Raw genomic sequence first — 18,526 nt, 5'->3', positions numbered from 1 at the left:
TTTGCAACTGCGATCTGTAATTGCAAAAACATGTAATTTAGATAGGGCATGTGAATCCAGTCCAGTAAAACCAAAAAGGATATAGTCCAGATTCTCTGCTTCTCTCACAAAACACTAACTGAAAGTTTCTATACTTGTCAGCATGACCTCAGGTCTTCTACAGAAGACAAATCCTGGATTCCCAGAATTGCTGCTCTGCTGGAGACTGCCCCAAAAAGCACACACAACCCCAACCATAGAGGAGAATGCTCCTATCAGCAAACACGGCTTTTCTGCTATTCTGCCTTTTGCAGCCCAGCCACACAAGCACAGAGGTAGCCAGTGCACGAAACCAGTGCAGTTCCATGGGTACACTCTTTAGAGGGGAGTGGGATCTCCTCAGATCCCATTCCCATGAAACAGAAGCTGCATGGCTAAAGAGAAATTGATGCCAGGCTTTCTCCAAATGCTGGCTCAACGTAACACTGCAGTTCCAAATCCATTTGCTAATACAGCTGTCCTCTGCTTTCTCTTCCAGCTGACTTCAAAGGACAGTGAAGTACTAGAACACTTTGATCTCACTTTGTGGTGAGATCATCCTGAGAGCTCTTCAGAGTCCACTTGACAATGCCACAGCCTACTCACTGTCAGCAACAGCCTTCTTCCACACAGGAGGCTGGACCGGAGTGCTCCTCTAAGCAACATTTCCAGCATCCATAAGGACCTGGGCTCAAATTTTCAAGTCTGTCAAGAACATACTTCTACCTTGCCTTTTCCCTGACTTGCTGACCTCTCATGAAAAGACTGTGTGAGAAAGATGTTGATAGCAATCAGGGTTAGAAAGCTATCAAAGACAGCAATCAGGGTTAAAGACACATGAGAAACATTCAGGAATAGCTACACAAGCTCAGGAAAGATCACACAGCCTGTGACTGAATGCTCTTCTGGCAGAACAATTTCATTTCAAGGCAGGAGAAAGGATGCTTTCCTAAAGTGCAAAAATGCCCACACATGCAGGCAGCTGGGGATTCAAAAGAACTTTAAAATCCTAATCAGAAACAACTGCTAAGTAGAGTCAAGACTTCTTTTTTTTTTTTTTTAATCAAGGCAATCAATTTGATCACAGTGTGTTCAGTCCTACAACACATATGGCACAAGAGCCAGCCCTAATCTGAAATTACTGTCTTCTCGCCTTCTGCAGCACCAGAAAGAATTTAAACCTCCCATTCAAGCTCCACACTATGCAAGACAGCTACAAGCCAAGAAGCAGAGCACTTGCAGCAGACTGGGCATCTCAGACAGCTCAGCTAAGGAAGCTGAGAGTGTCAGAATTTGGACACAAGATGCAGGATTCAATCTGAAGGGCAACTTTTATTAAGTGGATCCAAGCATGTTCCCATGCAAAGAAAAATGTTATATATATTACTGGTGTACAGGTGAATATACATTTAAAGCTTCAAGTAAAAATACTACTAGACTGCAAAACTTCATTTTACAGAAGCTGTTAATTATTCTAAAAAGTGTGCACAATAGACACATTTGGCACAACAGGACCCAACTGTTCATTAGCCCAAAATCTGAGCACACACAGATGCATTCTTGAGTTGAACACCTGGGATTTACCTTAAAATATGTTTTACTGTCTGCACAGAGAACATACATTTCCTTTGCAGTCAGGATATCAGGTACTGGATTCAGATCTGGTTTGAGGGAACAAAATGATGACTGCAGCTTACATCTCACAGTCATTGTGACTTTCTCCCTTTCCTGATCCATCCACTGATCTGTGATTGTTGTCAACTTGCTGGAAATATATTCACTGGGAGGGGTAAACAAACAAATTGAAAGCAAGGCTAATGCCAAGAGAGAATAAATTAAGTCTAAATTAAACTCAGATCAAACACACTGGGAGCCAAACTCAGGGTGCTCCTCTCTCCTCTCTCTGCTGGGACAGCCCCAGCTTGCTGCTGCTTGCCCTTGAGTGCCTGTCCTGGTTTCAACTAGGAGAGACTTATTTTTCTTCTTAGCAGCTGGCACAGTGGCTGTTTTGAATTCATGTTGATAACACACCAATTTTTTGGCTGTTGCTGAGAGTTTACCCCAAATCAAGGACTTCTGGCTCTGGCATGCTCTGCCAGTGAGCAGGTGCACTGCTGGGAGCCTCGACAGCTGACCCAAACTGGACAAAGGCACATTCCACACCACACAATGTTGTGTGCAGTACACAAACTGGGGAGAACTGGCCAGGATTGCTTCTTGGGACAGGCTGGGCATCAGTCAGCAGGTGGTGAGCAACTATACTGTGCATCATTTGCTTCTCTCCTCTCTCTCCTTTCCATTATAGTTGTTACCACTTTTATAATAATATTTATTTTATTTTAATTATTAAACTGTTTTTATTTTACAAGGTGTACATTTTTTTTCTCCAATTCTCCTCCCCACTGGTGGGGAGACAGGGCATGAACAAGTGGCTGCATGGTTCTTATTTACTGGATGGGGTTAACCCATGTTACTGCCCAAGAGCAGACAGTGGCAGCTTGATTCACATCTGCAGCCAGAGAGATGCTGCTTCTGAGAGCACAGCAGATGTACAGGAAATTAGCAACAAATCTTTCCTAATTGTGGAAGTTGCATCAATTACACAGAAATACATCAGAGGACTGGAAAGTCTGGGTTAGAAGTGTTTGCTGTCCCTCAAATTCTTGGAAAAAGCAACTGATCATGAGCTAAGTTTCTGGGGATCTCCTCCTCCCCCCATCCTTTAGCCTCATATGCTCTGGGTACCTGAATCTCTCTCTAAACCTCTATGAAGTTAACTCCAATGAGATGGAGGTAATCACCTCCCAAGCAGTAGCAAGAAATGATGTTTTAGGTCACCATGCTGATGGTCACAGGCAGAAAGCTGTTTTATAAACAGAGGCAGTACTTTTACTAAACTGCCTTTGACCCGGTTTAAAAATACAGATCTCATTTGCATTGCCAGTACCTGCTGGGTAAAGCAGCTTTGAAAGCACCTTTCTATGGAACCTGAAGAACTGGGTCCTCTGATTTCACTGCTGAAAGCAGTTTCTCCTTCCTTGCAAAGCTGAATAAAAGAATACCTTTTAATAAATATAATCACCCACAATGCAAATGCCACTGCCAAGCCCCCAAGAACAGAGCAACACGGGACATAAGGAAAGAAACACATGGAGAAAACACAGAAATAAACACTCTTCTCATGCCAAAGCTGAATAAAAGAATACCTTTTAATAAATATAATCACCCACAATGCAAATGCCACTGCCAAGCCCCCAAGAACAGAGCAACACGGGACATAAGGAAAGAAACACATGGAGAAAACACAGAAATAAACACTCTTCTCAGTCACCAGTCAGTTGCATTTTTGCCTGAACCCCCCAGCTTTACTCAGAGCTCTGCAATGACTTGATCTCAAAGCTGGGTCTCTGCACATCCTGGCAGCAGGGGCAGGCAGAGTTCCTGGGCTGCCATGGTTGCACAGTGGTCTGGCACACTCAGGCCATGGCTGGGGCTCCAAAGCCAAACTGCCTTCTGTTTCCCTCAAAATGCTGGTGCACAGACAACATGGTTTGAATATCAGGATGCAGTGGGCTGAATCCAAATTCGATGGCAGCATTTTAAGCTGTGCAATGTGTATTACATTACAGCTGCTTGTTGGAAAGATGTTTCTCATTCTGCAGATCCCAGGCCATCTGTATGGCTAAGGATTCATCAACTATTAATAGCTTCTTCTAATTAAAGAGATATTCAATATAATAATGTTAAAGAAGTTATTGCCTCTGTTAGTAATAATCTCAGTTAAGAGAGTATGAAGATGAAGCTCCCTTTATTTTTTTTGCCTATTGGTTTGTATTTAGCCCAGCCCAATGAGCTTCCTTCTTTTCACATTTGTAGCTAAGTTTCACTTCTAGGTTTCACTTCTAAATCTCAATTCTGAGTCCAGATTTTTTGCCAAACATCTGCTCTGTTTGAATTTCTAGTCTTGCTGAGGAACGCATAAATCAGTTTTTAGAAACAGAGATCATTTAATAAGTGAAACAGTACTATAAAAAATCAGCATTTTCCCCTAAAAAGAACCCCTCAAACCAAAACAAGAAAACAATCTGATGGAAAATGGTCTTAAAAGCATATATAAGGTACAGGACTAACTCTTACTTGGAAGCAAAAAGGATGCCTGACATTGAGGATTCTTCATTAATCACCCTGGAGCTACCTGAAGTGCCCTTCAGAATGGCTGGGCATAGCCTAAGCAATCTGATCCCCATGACCACCTAAAACAGGAGGGTCCCTTCTCCTTCCTTGCCAGCCTCTGGCAATGGTCAGATTCTCCTGAAAGTGCCCTCAGCTCCTCAGGCTGTTTTCCCACCAAGATAATAAAATAAAATGGCCCAAAGAGAGACCTGAGTACTCACAGCCAAGGAACTGGCATGGACAACAGGAACCCTCCTTTCTGGTGCTGATAAACCATGTGAATGATTCACTGGTCTGTACCCTTAGAAAGTCCTGGGATCTGCTCGTGTAGCTAGGGAAGAAAATAAATCATCCAGTTTTGAACAGTGTGAGAGTACTACAGTGCTGTACAAGCCATCACACAAGCCACCTGCACTTGTCCATTGTACAGCTGGTAGAAAACAGCAGTTTCCACAAAAAAGCTTTCTTGTGTGACAATAGTTTGCTTGGATCCTGCTCTGAAGCCTGAGAATGGATAAAAAGAGGTGTGAACTGGTGCATGAGCACCACACTCCTTGTCCATCTCCTGACACCATCTGAGTAACTGCCTGTCTGCCACAGCAGTTGAATTAGCAAGATCACAGGCACCAGATTAGATAAAAGAGAGGGAAAGGTCAGCTTTGGGAGGATAAAAATGTGGGGATGCTTGCTTGCCTGCCACTCAGAAGACATCAGGCTATTGCTTTCAGGCTGGGCCTGTCTCTCTTCCTTTACTTTTCTTCTATCACTACTTGCTCTCCACCACATTTAGAACATAAGAGCTCGAGCAAATAAAAGCCTTTCATCTCCCCACTCAGGGTGAGATTAATTTTTTCCAGGTTTAGCTCTCTCACAGAGTTGTCTGGGCTCCTTTTAAAACTTACAGAAGGAAAGGCACCTCTGGAAAGAAATCCAGTCCATGCAATGGTAGGTGTTCGGGATAGGTGGGGAAAATTGAGAAGAGCATTTCTGCCTCCATTTAGCAGAAAAGGAGCCTTGAGTGGTGCTTGAGAATTTATGGTGCCTGGTAGTCCATAAAGTAGCAACAGCAATCTGTGACATTTTTTAAGAAAGAAAGCCAGATGCAAAGAAATTAAAAAAGAAAAACAGAAGTATGAGAGGGACACTGCAAATTAAGCCAACTTAAGCCTTTATCAGTCCACCTCTCACTTGACATGTGCTAGCAGCATCTAGAACTACAGTAAAGGCTTTTGCCTTCAATAGTTCTAATTAGGTACATTTTGCTAGTGGAAGAAGAAGTCTTGAGTTAATTTCCACATTTTCTACAAACATCCTGCAAAGTGTGATGCAACCGTATCAGAGAACCACAGAAACTCTGTTTTCATAAATGTGGGTTTTAAAAATGAAGTGCTCCATTCACAACATTTCACCAAGCCACTGGAGTTTTCAGCTTTTTTATTTCAAAATACAGGGGACTTTCAGGTCAAAGAAACCTCTATCAGAATTCTAATCACAGAACAAAGATGTGAGGAATGATGCCTGAAAGATTTTAGATGAGTATATATCAGTGTCCTCTTAGGCACCGAGGGTACAAATATTATGGCAAAATAATTGATTTCACTATATGGATAGCATCAATTGCATAGGCACTTTTAAAATCACCTAAATTATGCTTCCATATGAACCCTACCCTCTTTTCTTATTACTGTACTGGTTTTAATTCGGCACAAAACAACTGAACATCTTGGACTCATGATGACTTCTGCAAATTATCAGAGGTACTGAGCACCCTGAAGGCACCAATCCAAATCTTCTCTTCTAGCTGGAGGGCAACTCAGCTTGCCATTAACCCATTTAATATGTGTAGTCACTACTCTCCTCATTAACTAAACTCATCAACAAAAATACCTTATCATGCTCTTAATGTGCAGGTCTACAGCAGAGCAAGAGCCTGAGGCTACTTCCTCCTGCTGGATGTTCTCCATTTCACTTCCATTCCCTCCTGCCCTCTGAACCTCTCGTGGTTCTGCAGAGCTGTGCCTGACCCACACAAAGCAGTGTGAATTCCAGGCAGTCCCCAGGCTGCAGATCATTCCCCTCTGTCCCTCTGATCCCACACAGATCTGTTTGTAAGCACACCAAGAGCATACACAGCTCTGTAACAACTGCACATGCCATTACTGGGAGGGAAACCCAGACCAGGAGCACAGTAACACATCCTCTGATGGGCCAGATTCAACACTATAACTTCCTACATGTCCAGGCAGCTGCACCAAGGCTTTGTCAGGGCATTTTCAATCAGAAAAAGCACTGCAAGCAGCTAGAGGTGATTTGTAACAGAACTGGACAGAAGGTGCCACAGCTGAGGTACAGGGTTCTGGTTTTTGTCTTTCAGTGCACACTAGTCTTGTTCTAAGATGCCTGTTTCCTAAGAGAATTAAGGTGCTGGAAGTGACTTTTATAAACAAACAGGTAAATTCTCAAGTCAACCATCAAGATTTGGAGAGAATAAGTCATAAGGGTATCAATCTTGATTCATGTGAAGAGGTTCTACTCTGCTGGACAGTGCTGGTTAGAACTGCCAGGAGAGCAAAGGAGGGATGGAGTCCTGTATGGAATTAAATGATCATTATTTGAGAACTTATAGAAGGTCAGGTTCTTCTCTCTGGCCTATCCTGCACTCTTTACAGGCACATGTGTGCATAACAATGAGATTAAGGGACAGACATGCTTTTTACATGCATTTCTTACATCCCTTTGACAAGTGCCATGCTGTGGGCAATATCCTCCTCCTGGACTGCCATAACAAGCCAACACCAACCAACCCTACCCTGAAATGGAAATACCCTGTCACAACATTGCCATTTACCCAGCTGGCTTCACATCCTTTTTTCAGCATTGGCGTGGCCTTAAACTAAAGTTTCCTTCTAGTTGTGGACATGTAGTTCTTTACACTTTCTTTCATTCTCCTAGAGCTGCAATTACCTGATTTTGCGAAAAATTTTACACCAAGCAAATGGCTGCATCTGTTGCTTTTCTCCAAATGACAGCATGTTGATGTCTACCTTCATTTTCGTACATGTTTCGCTATGTTGGCACTTTGGAAATTGAGTGGGAAAAAGGAAGAAGGAAGGGAAACTTCATGCCTGGATTCTATGCAGCACCTCTGCTGCCTGCTGGAGAGTTAAGGCTTACAGCTGGTTAGCAAATGCCAAACATATGGACCAGCAAAAGGAAAGAGAAACCCAGAGTGTTATTTCCTTGATGTTAAGGAGATGCCCTTCTGGAGATGGTGGTCCCAGATCACCTAAGACAGCAGATTGGTTTTCTTTCAGCTGCCTTTTCCAGGAGTCACCTGCCCACTGATTGCCTACTGAGTTCCTGATGAAAAACTGCACTTCTGAATGCTCAGGACTGTTCTTAGAGAGGAGAAGAGCTCCATGCTGATTTCCTAGAAAGGAGATTAAACAAGGGCTTCCCAGATGCTAACAAGTGACTCAACCCAAGAATCTCCAAGCTGAGGAACAGCTTGGAAATGTGCACTTCTAGAGTCTCAGAGGAGAGCACTGTTTAACACACAGGAGTCTGGCAGGACTCAGATCCTGAGAGGAAGGCCTGTGCACCTTCCCACCCTCTTTGAGACAGCTGACACTTCCAACCTTGTTTTGGATAGTCACAAAACCAAGGAATGATAACAACCACTTGTGCAATACTTGGTGCCCTTTGCCAAGCAGCTCCAAGGGCAGTGGCCCATGGCATTTAGCAGGCAGGCCACTCCTCCACAGCATCCTCATGCTGCAACACACTGCTCGAGCTGTGCACATGCACCCCCTGCACAGCTTTGCCTTCTCTCCATGAAAAACACTTTCAAGTGCCAGAATTATTCACAGGCACATTTTAACGTTTGCAATCAAAACACAAAGAGGATTTCCTGAACAGTGGTTTCCAGTGTGAAGGATCTCTTAGCTTAGCCCATGGCATTCTGAATTCCTAATCACTAACTCAAAGCTTGACAGTCTCTATTAAATGTGCTGGCAAAATTGGAGTTCATCCAACTGCAGGGTGAAGAGCAAAGCCGTGCCAGGCATGAGGCAAAACGATCTCTTCTCACACCCATCACCATTCCAGTAGATAGACCACAAACAACTAGGAGACCCAGAAGCTGAAAACAAGTTTTATGTTCCACTTTCAAGCAATTTCAAAGTCAGTTTAAAGATGAGAATGTAGAGTGAATTCTATCACACTTCTTGTCCTAGGAGTGTCAGCTATTTAAAAATAAAACCTGGAAGCTAGTAGAGTTCTATTCGGTCCAGTGGGAGGTGATGATAATCTGTGCACACTCATAACAGCACCTGGGCTCTTACTTCATAAAATAAGCTTTGTGTGCTGTCCAGCTAAAAATCTGGCAAAGGGATTAATTCTAACTGGAAGCAAATAACTTCATCTGACCAGAATTAACTCTAAATGTGTGCCTAAGATTTTAAATAATGCTCTCAAATGTAATACTGTAGTGATTAATATTCACTAAAAGGTAGGACACTAATGAAACCAAACCCATCTCTATTATGCGTGCCCTACTTTTATACAGACCCTAGAGTGTCAGATATAAAACCAGAAAATGAACAGAAAATTATCACTAGTCTGAAGCTGTGGAAGTGTGAAGTTCAAGTAAGAAGGCAAGCAGGGGTACTTTCAAGTGCTCTCTGCATGTACTGTCATTCAAGGCAAAAAAAGTATCATGAAGGTCATTTCTTCAAGCAGTTCATTCTTATCAGATTCAAGTCAGTGTCTTACTGGCTACTGCAGTTCCAGAGATGAAGGTATCATTTATGTCTCTGTACAGTTAGGGCTCAGTCAGCATCAATCCCACAATTAGATACTGCTACAGATCATAAGCAAGAGCCCACCATTCCCTTCCGGGAACTGTTCAGAACAATCTGAGTAAAATTTTCTTCAATGAACATCATGCTATCACAAAAGAAAGATGTACTATTATCTGGCATAAGTAAAGTATTATTAATGCATTATTGAACTTGGGTTATTCAAGAGGAATAGGGAAGGAAGGGAACTGTTTCAGAGCTCCATATTTTCACCACCTGCTCTGATTGAGCACAAATTAATTGTCTGTGGATAAACTTGTGCTCCTGCTCACTTTGTGGGTGGCAATTGTCTGTTCTGTACTCTTATTAGTGCTGTTCTGTACTCTCATTAAGTGAGATACTGCTGTCATTCCTTTACTGAAACAATTCCCACTATATAATCACATCTTCCTCCCATGCTTCCCAATTATACTTCTCTAGCCTATGGCCACACCAATTTCATAAGCAGTGGGACTTTTACAGAGGTTTTCCAAACCCAACAATCTTCCTTTCCTTCTTGCCTACAGCTCTTTGTCTCTCAAGCATGCAGCACATTTTAAATATGTGTATGCTATTACTGGTCACGTCTCCCTGCAACCACTTTGGGTTCTGGAGACATTTCTTGCAGCATGTTTTATTTTCACTATAATTATCTGCATTGCATGCTGTCCTTCCAAATACTAGTTTAAAAATAACAAAGTATTAGTTAGATTTGGGATGTGTAAAGAAATTCAGTGATGGCATTAATATGATTCATGAAATTTCAGCAACCATAGAGAAGACAAACGAATCAAGACTATACACACAAAATCCAACAGGAGCTTCTGCTTCATGCCAGACATATTCAAGTTGACTTTCCTGCCTCTGCTTATATATCTGTCCTCAAGACCGCATCAATTCTTGACTTTATTTGGAGGACAGTGGGGTTCAAAGGGACCCAAGGAGATAAAAATCAGAGCGACTAAGACTTTGCTTCCAAAATGCCTTGGGATAGATTCCCAAGTAGGAGCAGCTCTCCAGGCAGGAGCTCAGAACAAAGGAAACAAAACCCCACTTGCTGGGACAGGCATCACTTCCCTTCTCAGAAACACCATTCTGCAATGCTGTTCTGGTCCCTCCTGTTTGCACCTGGTTGAGCCAGGAGGCTGCAGGAGATGCTGCACTGCAGCTGCCACTCGTGGCTGCTCCTCTCTGGCTTCCACCCCCACACATCTGGGATGTCTCACTGCCTGCTCCTCCTCTTCCCCCTCCTCTCAGGCTGCTTGTTCTCCACAGTACACACACAGCTCTTTGCTGCTTTGTCCCCCAAAGGATGTCCTCAGTGACAAATGATGACATTTGATGAGTCAGGTTTTTTGGAAAATAGGAGAAGGTGTTGACAGAAACACTTTTTAAAAAACTGCTGGCCTTTAGCTGCAAACCTAAATTAACTTCTTTTGAGTGTCCTTTTACCTAACTTGCATACACAAGTATTTTGAGAATCCCAGGACAGAGGTGAGGCCATTTGTGTTCTATAGACCAACAAAAAAAATCAGATTTCATTTTAGATTATTAGATTTCTCTCTGTAGGTTTTTAGACTAAGCTCTAAGATGCTACCAAAAGCAACATCTTCCTCAGCTGAGTAACAGAAAAAGCACAGAGAAACCTTCTCCCCAACACCTCTCCATCCCTTTGAAAGTCACCTCTACCTCCTCCCCACCAACCTGAAATATTCCATATGGAAAGGAAGACAGTTCAAGAAACAGCAGAAACAAAAACAATGAGGCAAGCTTCATTGGACACTGGGGATTTGGAAGGAGAAAATTCCCTGACACAGAAAGAATCCAAAGTCTGGCCAGAAAAGATGGAATTTGTAACAAAGAATACAACAGGCCAGACTTAATTTTCACTATCGACACTTAGATGGAAACAGGAGGTTTTCATAATGGATTTTCAAATCTGAAAGTCAAATACAGCTGTAGTTTGACAGAGGCTGACTCACTGAGCTTCAGGGCATGCTGAAGCACAATTACACATTCTGTTTGCTTCTAAATTCTCCCAGAGAGGCATGAATCGGCCTCACAGAGAAGACAGGCTAAAGGGTGAGCTCTGCTTTGAAAAGGACAGACCATTTTATCATGGATACTATGCCCTAAACATCAGTTCTTTTACCACATATTATTCTCAGCATATTTATAAAATATAAGACAAGATCTAAAAATCCTACAATCCTGGGATAAAGTAACCTTTTTCCTCTGAACAGCTACTAAGGTCAGGCTCCAAAGGAAAAAGGACAGTTTGTAAAATCTTTCAAAAATCTGCATATTAACAGACCGCAGTTGCAAATCCACAGGATTCAAACAGAATAGCTGCTCTATCTCTAGATAGATAGGGCAGCAGGACTATGTGGGTCTAATCAATTCATCTGAATGAAGCACCAAATTACACATCCCAGTCTGCAGAAATCCACAAAAAAGTCAACAGCAGAAAACACTATGTTCAGTAAAAACCACCCATTGTCAAGTGCAACAAAGTAGGAGGAAAATATATATTAGGACTGAATTTCTGGCTGTGAAACATCATCTGAAGCCAACTTCTTCTAAAGCAGTTTTCCCTGCCGGATGTTGATGGCATCAGGAGTGCAGTGAATTGGAACCTGCCTCATTCAAATTATTGTTGCCAGCAGTGTGTGCAGCACAGCAAACTGCTGCTGCACAAGCATGTCAAAGCCAGCCTTTATCATCTTTTGCTTCCTGAAAGTAACAGATCATCCCAAATACAATTATATAATCTCAAATACAATTAGCACAGGACTGGCTTATTACCAACAGAAGCACATTTCAACTTAGACATTTTTATTCCTAGCAAATAAAGAAAGAACAAACGTTCTGACTGAAATTTGGCTTAATAATTTCAGCAAAAACTTGTTTGCAGAACTCAAAAAGCTGTTAAATGCTTACTGCAGATGTTGGCTTATAGGACCAGAAATTTACTTTCATAATAAGAGGTTTCCCTGAAGCTCTATGGTTTATGGCACTGAAGCAGAAATTTATAAAGCCAATTCCTGGTTTTACAGAAGCTGGTAAAGGCTTTGCCATTGATTCCCATAGGGCCAGCATCACTCTTTCTCTAAGAAACAGAAACCATTTAATATCTACTTTTTACTACATTCTATTGTAAGATACTCTATATGCACTGGAATAAATGCAAGTGGCAAACTTTGATATTAGAAGACATTTCTGCTTTGAAATAGAGAAGTAGTGAGAGGAAATGCCAGAAGTCCTCTGAACTTCCCAAGCGAATTGAACTCTAAACTTTGTTTCCCTTAAGAACAGTAATTACATTCTTACCCTAAAAAATGTCACCATCCTTAAATAAGCCTGCAGAGATGTCATCACTGAGTGAACCTTCCAGGATGGAGAAATCTACTCCCAAGTTGTTTAATCACTCCAAGTTTTGGGGACTCTGATCCTAACCACACAAGGGTGGAATGATCTGAAGCAGCATTTAGAGACCAAAGTAAATTGGATGGGATTTGATTTCTCCAATGATTTAGTTAATTACTTTTCACATTAAGCTAGCTATTCAGGTAATTCTAGAAACAATTGCAAGGCCTGAATACTCTGTGGCAAACTAGATGTGAGCTCTGACAGAGAGTTGTGTGACACCAGGCTCACACAGAGGAGCCAGGTGTCTCTTCCCTGCTGACAAAGCACCTCAGATCCACCAGCTGGGCTTTTGTACCCACACTCCACTGGGCTTTTTTAGGACACATCATGCAGTCTTGTATCACAGACATTACAGAGCAGAAATCAAGGGGGTTGGCAGAGCAGCAGACTCTTGTTTAAAATGACATTACAGATTCCCCTGATAATAGCAACAAATTCATTTCTTTAGACCCAGAGCAAAAACCCTGCTTCTTCTATGGACTCAGCTGATCCAAATGCTACTTTATTTTCCTCTCTCCTCCTTAAAAAGGAAAAAAAAACCCACGTAAACTTTAACTGTAAATATGCGGACCTGCAAGCCTTCCAAGACAAAGGAGAGAAAATAAAATTGATGAGATCATGGGAATCTCAGTCTTACAGGTAGCAAGCATCACCAGAAGAACATGCAGTGTGCAACAGCTTTGCTTCCCAGTCCTGCATTTCCAGACGTCTTGGCTGAGTCCTACCATGTAAGAGGCAGGGGTAGCCCTAGCAAATCCCATTTTCTAGAAAATCCAAGGAACTCAGGGCATGGCTTCTGCAGTGCAAATGAGAACACACAAAAAATGTTCCATTTTATCACAGGCATCCAGGAGAAATGCTGGGGTTTGTGAGGCTGCAGAGCAGGAAATGGGGAAAGAGGATCCAGGGACATCAAGTGGAAAGGAACTCCTGACAACCACAGTCCACCTTCCACTTGGAGCACTACAACCAGAACCACCCACTCCCTGCAACTTTTAACTACAGCATTCTTGTTCTGTTTTTTATGTTACAGGGCTGTAACAGCTTATTAAGTATGTGGGAGTGTCTGCATGGCAAACAGCGAGAGAGGAGAACAAAACATTTCATCTCCAGGCCTTGGCTCCTCACTTGGACAAGCACAAGCAACACAAGTGAACTTTGGGATAGCACTGTGGGGGGAATCAGTCCTCTTACAGCTCCTAATCAGTAGGGAAAAGGGAGCTGCGGTCCAGAGAAAATGAAGTCAGCAATCCCCAGGAGGAGGTGAAAGGGCACCTTCCCAGGCTGGGGCCCTGCTGATGGCACCCCTCTGGCTGTGCAGGAGTCCTTTCTTCTGCACTCACAAAAGAATCTAAGCAAATCATTGAAAAGTGCCTCAGGGCAGAGCTTGCTGCTAGATCAGGTTTGCCCTGTTTAAACAATAAATGAGGTAATGCATGAAACTGCCTTCTATTTGAGGACACTTCATTCATAAAACAGAAATACCAAAAGCTTTGCAACCAAATAAACTTCATAGATGGTTTTAAAAGGCCCCTGCATCCCTCCCAGCAAGAGAGCAGAGCAAGCTGTAGGGATTCTGTGGCACAAGACACACTGTTTCCAAGGATAGCTCTGCGACTTGAAATGAGAGCTGACAACTTCCAGGTCATTAACCCAACAGTGTAAACAGGACCTATGGACATGTACATGCATTCAGGTGGGCTGAAGCAATGGCCCCAAGTGCAGAACTCTACAAACACTGCTCTGATTTTTGTTCAGAGTTTCCAGGAAAACTTATTCTCTGCTCCCTTCTCCTCATCCTCAGGATATGTGGAGCCTGGTGCTGGCTATATTTGTGTTGCTAGCTGAAAGAACAGCAGAACATGCCAAGCATTTAATAACAAAATTCCAGCCTTGTGACACAACCAAGTAATACCAAGACTGGAAGCTAACCTCATATTTCTACTCAGCATAAAACCTTAATACTAAGAAGAGCACCGCTATTTTTATTTTGCCTGAACCTTTTCTACAGACGTGCATCTCACAAATCAAGAAACTTGCTATGTACCAGGTGGAACAGGGCTGTATTACCTATGTACCTATGGCATCTATAGATTGGTAGTTATGACAACACAGGAGCTGCTCAAACTAGCTGTGCTGATCTGCGTGTTCCTACACAGAACTGGTTTTAGCTGGGTGAGCTGTTGTCATGGCCACTACTGGTGCCCACTACTTCAGGGCCCCTCTCGGGTCTCTCCTATGAAGAAGAAACAAATGGAGCTTTGCAGGGTCCTGGGAGGATCACAGCTGGGTGTGAACATGCACAGAACATGCACATTCTCATCTAATACCCCAACTGCAAAATGGCAGGGCAGGAGGCTCAGCAAGGCCCAGGGTGAGCCAAATGTGCATAACAGACATATCTAATGACTCCTCGAGATCTCTGCAAAAGGGAGGAAAGAAGTTCCTCCAACTCCAGGCTGGTGTTTCAACCACTGTCTGCCTTGATCATTTCCATCACCAGATCCCAACCAGCTTCTCACTGCTGCAGCTGTCCTGGCTTTGACACTAGTCAGGCTTGCAGTGCAGAAAGTGCCATCAGACACCTGAAATTCCATTTTATAACAGCTTTTACCATCAGTAACTGTGCTGCAGATGTGAGGCTGTGCCTGACAAAGCTGCAGCACAAGCCTCTGCTGTATCTCAGCACAGACAGCAGGCCTGCTCATCTGTGCCAACTTACAATTGTGTCACAAAACAGCAGAAAAATTGTGGCCCTGCACATGCAGTCTGTACAGCTGCAATATGTGATACATAAAACTGCAAATGCAAGAGTTTTAGGGGAGGACAGAAACTGTATTGTGCTAACAGTAATAATTTATGCAGAGGGTATATTTGTTCCTATACTCAGAAGCAGAGAAGGTTTGTACCCCTATTAAGTAGCTCTAATGTGTGTTGAACCACAAAGTTCATGCAATTTTGGGCTGTCTTGCCCTGGCACTATAATGTTTCCTGCAAAACTCTTTCCATTCCCAGTATGATGGGCATGTTTTACAAAGACCATGATCTGGCCATGTTACTTGTAAAGGACACAGAGAAGCATAATTTCACAAGAAACAAATTTACCTTCAATCTTGACTAAGTCATCTTTGGTATCTCTGCTAGAAGCAATCTTAGGGACCTGAGTAAAAGGCCAGTACCAGCCCCTGCTACACTTACTCTGCGGAATGACACCACATAGAAGGTATCTTCCCTTCGGTGAATTGCTTCAAAGAAGTCTTGATAGCTCCTTGGAGAGGCATAATACACTTGCAGCTCATTCCCTGAGTTCCTGCTGAAATAAAGAAGGGCAAAGGTAATTATTTTAGACAAGACAGTCAATTTCAGTGAGACTTTGGAGACCTGCTTTTTCAAGGAACTCCAGCTCTTCCTCCACTGAGAGAAGCTTGAGGAACACAGAACACAGGTGAAGACAATGAAACTACTCAGTACTTTTTGAAAGTTCAAGGTGTTTCAAAGGTCTTACTGTGGCAAAGTTTCCAGATTTGTTTTTGTTCATGCTTCTGAGGCCAGCAAAAACCTGTTTGCTAGCTCAACAGGAAAAAAAGGTTTCAACCTAAAGTGTCTGAAAAATTGTGATGACTTCTGAAAATAAATTTAAGGATAAAATGTCATTCTGAAACAAAGTACCAAACTATTTAGTAATGAAATAATTTTCTTTTACTGCTAAGAACCCAAACCACTGAAATTGAAAGAAGTACAAAGTTAAGCATAAACAAAGCTTTGAATTTACTGTCAAATGACAAATTCACCTTCTTTCTCACCCACATTTCTTTTCTTTTTTTCTGCTGTGTCCTCTTGTCAACTCAAAGATTTTTCCCCTGGTCTACTCCAAGGTTTGTTCTTGATTTCAATTTAGACAGAGGAACAAAAATAAGATATTCACATAATTCTAGCTTATCTTTTCCACGGTTCTCATCTTACACATGAGACACGAGGAAAAGATGCTCCAAACCATTCTAAGCCAAAACACTGGCAATTCCTACAGTCATGGTACTTATCCACTGTTTATCTTGGAAAGGTGAGAAATTCCTAGCATATACTGCTATCATTAATACTTCCCCAATCCCATTCCAAAAGAACTTATTTAATCACACTGGAAAGCTGTACTCAGGGAAACCATTAGCTGGGCCTTCAACCTGTCATTTTAATTTCCTCCACTTTAATAGCACACTGTGTGTTTGCAGCAAGGACACTGACCAGGCATCCCTCCCCTACCAAGTTGTCTTCTGCTGACCCAGGTTTTGAACTGGGAGGGCTAATTTAGATTATTTTAGTACGTTTATAAAATATAACAAGGGGCAAATCTATCACCAAGAGATTTTCTCAAGCAGCGGTAATAACAGGCTGTCACCATCTTCTCTTCCACTGCTAACCGAGTCCTGTTACAAGCAGAAGACTGCAGCTGACAGGGCAGTTGCCCTTTCATAGGACTGGGGGTGTAAGTCCTGGGGGGATCAGGAGCAGGCAGCTCTACTCTACACATCCCTTTCTGTAGAGCTATGCATGAGAGGAAACAGCTCCTGTCCTTCACACACAGGAAACAAAGACTGGAGCTAATTTGAGCTTGATTACTCATTCACAAAAATACGCAGGCACAGCAAGTCCCTCCTGAGATGGAGCATGGAGCTGGGCTGTGATGAAAGGCACCAGCACTGGAGCTGGGCTGTGATGGAAGGCACAGCACTGCACATACAACACATCCTGAGAACTGACACAGGGTACACAGAGTTGTGTGCTCACCCACATTCCATGTGACACAACAAGACCTGAAAACCAGCCCAGGAAAAAACTGCCCCAAAGCACTTAGAAACCACAGGGTCTTTCCAAAGCTCTCCTGGTTGTGTAAAACATCGAATATGAGCGATACCAGGGGCTTATTGTAGGTACACAGTTTGTGGTAATTGGGAATGCGGCTGTGGCCAAGCCTCATCCCTAATGGGCTACAACTGTGAAAAGCAAGTGAACAGTATTGAAAGCAATGAGACATGGAGTGCCCAGCTGTACTGACCAATCACAGAAGGGAACAGAGGGGACACAGGTACAATGCATGAACAATGAGAGGTATCAAAGGTTGGGCTAAAGAACAAGAGGGGCAGATGTTTGCAGCCTTCTGAAGGGATATGATGTCATTCTGTACGGGCAGACACCTGAAGCCTTCTGATGTGGTATGGTGTTACTCTGTAAGGGCTGAAGCTTTCTGAAATTGTATGATGATACTCTGTGTATCATGGCCATCTCAACTGCAACATATGTGTATGCTGTGACATATTGCAAGGCAGGACATCACATCTGCCGATAACTGCGATGGACCGCTCCACCAAAGGGAGGGATTAACTCCAGAACCAAAACCAGGTGCAAAACTATCGTTTTTTAAGTAACACTTTGGCATATTACAAGAAAGCACCATCTTAAATTGCGTATCCCAAACAATGATGCTGAACCTGGCTATTTACTGGGAGATAAAGAGAACTTTTGTTTTAAAACTCTGAAGGACACTGCTTGTTATGCATCACAGAGCATTGGGATGTTGCACACAGGCTTGTTTTGGGAAGAAATGAAGCAGGACACAGTGCTTCATGCATCAAGAACCACAATCCTAACAGTGCAAAACTTAGGAAAATAACTGGAGAGTCTCATTTTGATACCTGAAGCCTTAAGAAGCACTCTTACATAAGCCCTCAACAAAATCACCTCTGAAAAAAGCTACACGGACTATAAAGAGATGAGGGGTGTTGATGATTTTCTTTTAAATCATCTTAAATTTATCTCCTCCACTGCTATGACTTCACTGAAATTCTTTTCAACCCTCAGCTTCCTGATAAAGATTACAATGGAGAAGGAGAGTCTTCTAACAGAGGCATTCAGTAAACCTGAAGTTAAGCCTTTGAGTAGGACATTGGACTAGAGATCTCCAGAGGTCCTTTATAACCTAAACTTCCCTTGATTCTATGATTTCATGGAGCACCTAATAGCTGGTGGCTCCAAGAAGAACTGGAAATCTGTTATATGTTCTTGGCAGTTCCAGG

General features: G+C 42.6%; 1 protein-coding gene across 3 annotated transcripts in view; it reads right to left on the bottom strand.

Moving 5' to 3' along the window:
• ATF6 (activating transcription factor 6) overlaps positions 1-18,526 on the bottom strand; it is a 75,622-nt gene that overhangs the window by 26,326 nt on the left and 30,770 nt on the right. For 2 of the 3 annotated variants that reach the window (XM_054637924.2, XM_077181881.1), the window contains one exon: positions 15,657-15,771. In XM_054637924.2, the coding sequence (XP_054493899.1) occupies positions 15,657-15,771 (115 nt within the window). The remainder of the gene's footprint in view (positions 1-15,656; positions 15,772-18,526) is intronic. The other variant, XM_054637925.2, reaches the window with a different exon arrangement.

This window comes from Agelaius phoeniceus, chromosome 8 (genome assembly GCF_051311805.1).
Source record: "Agelaius phoeniceus isolate bAgePho1 chromosome 8, bAgePho1.hap1, whole genome shotgun sequence".
NCBI lineage: Eukaryota > Metazoa > Chordata > Aves > Passeriformes > Icteridae > Agelaius > Agelaius phoeniceus.
Note: the sequence above shows the minus strand (reverse complement) of the source record. Positions and strands in the feature narration are given on the sequence as shown.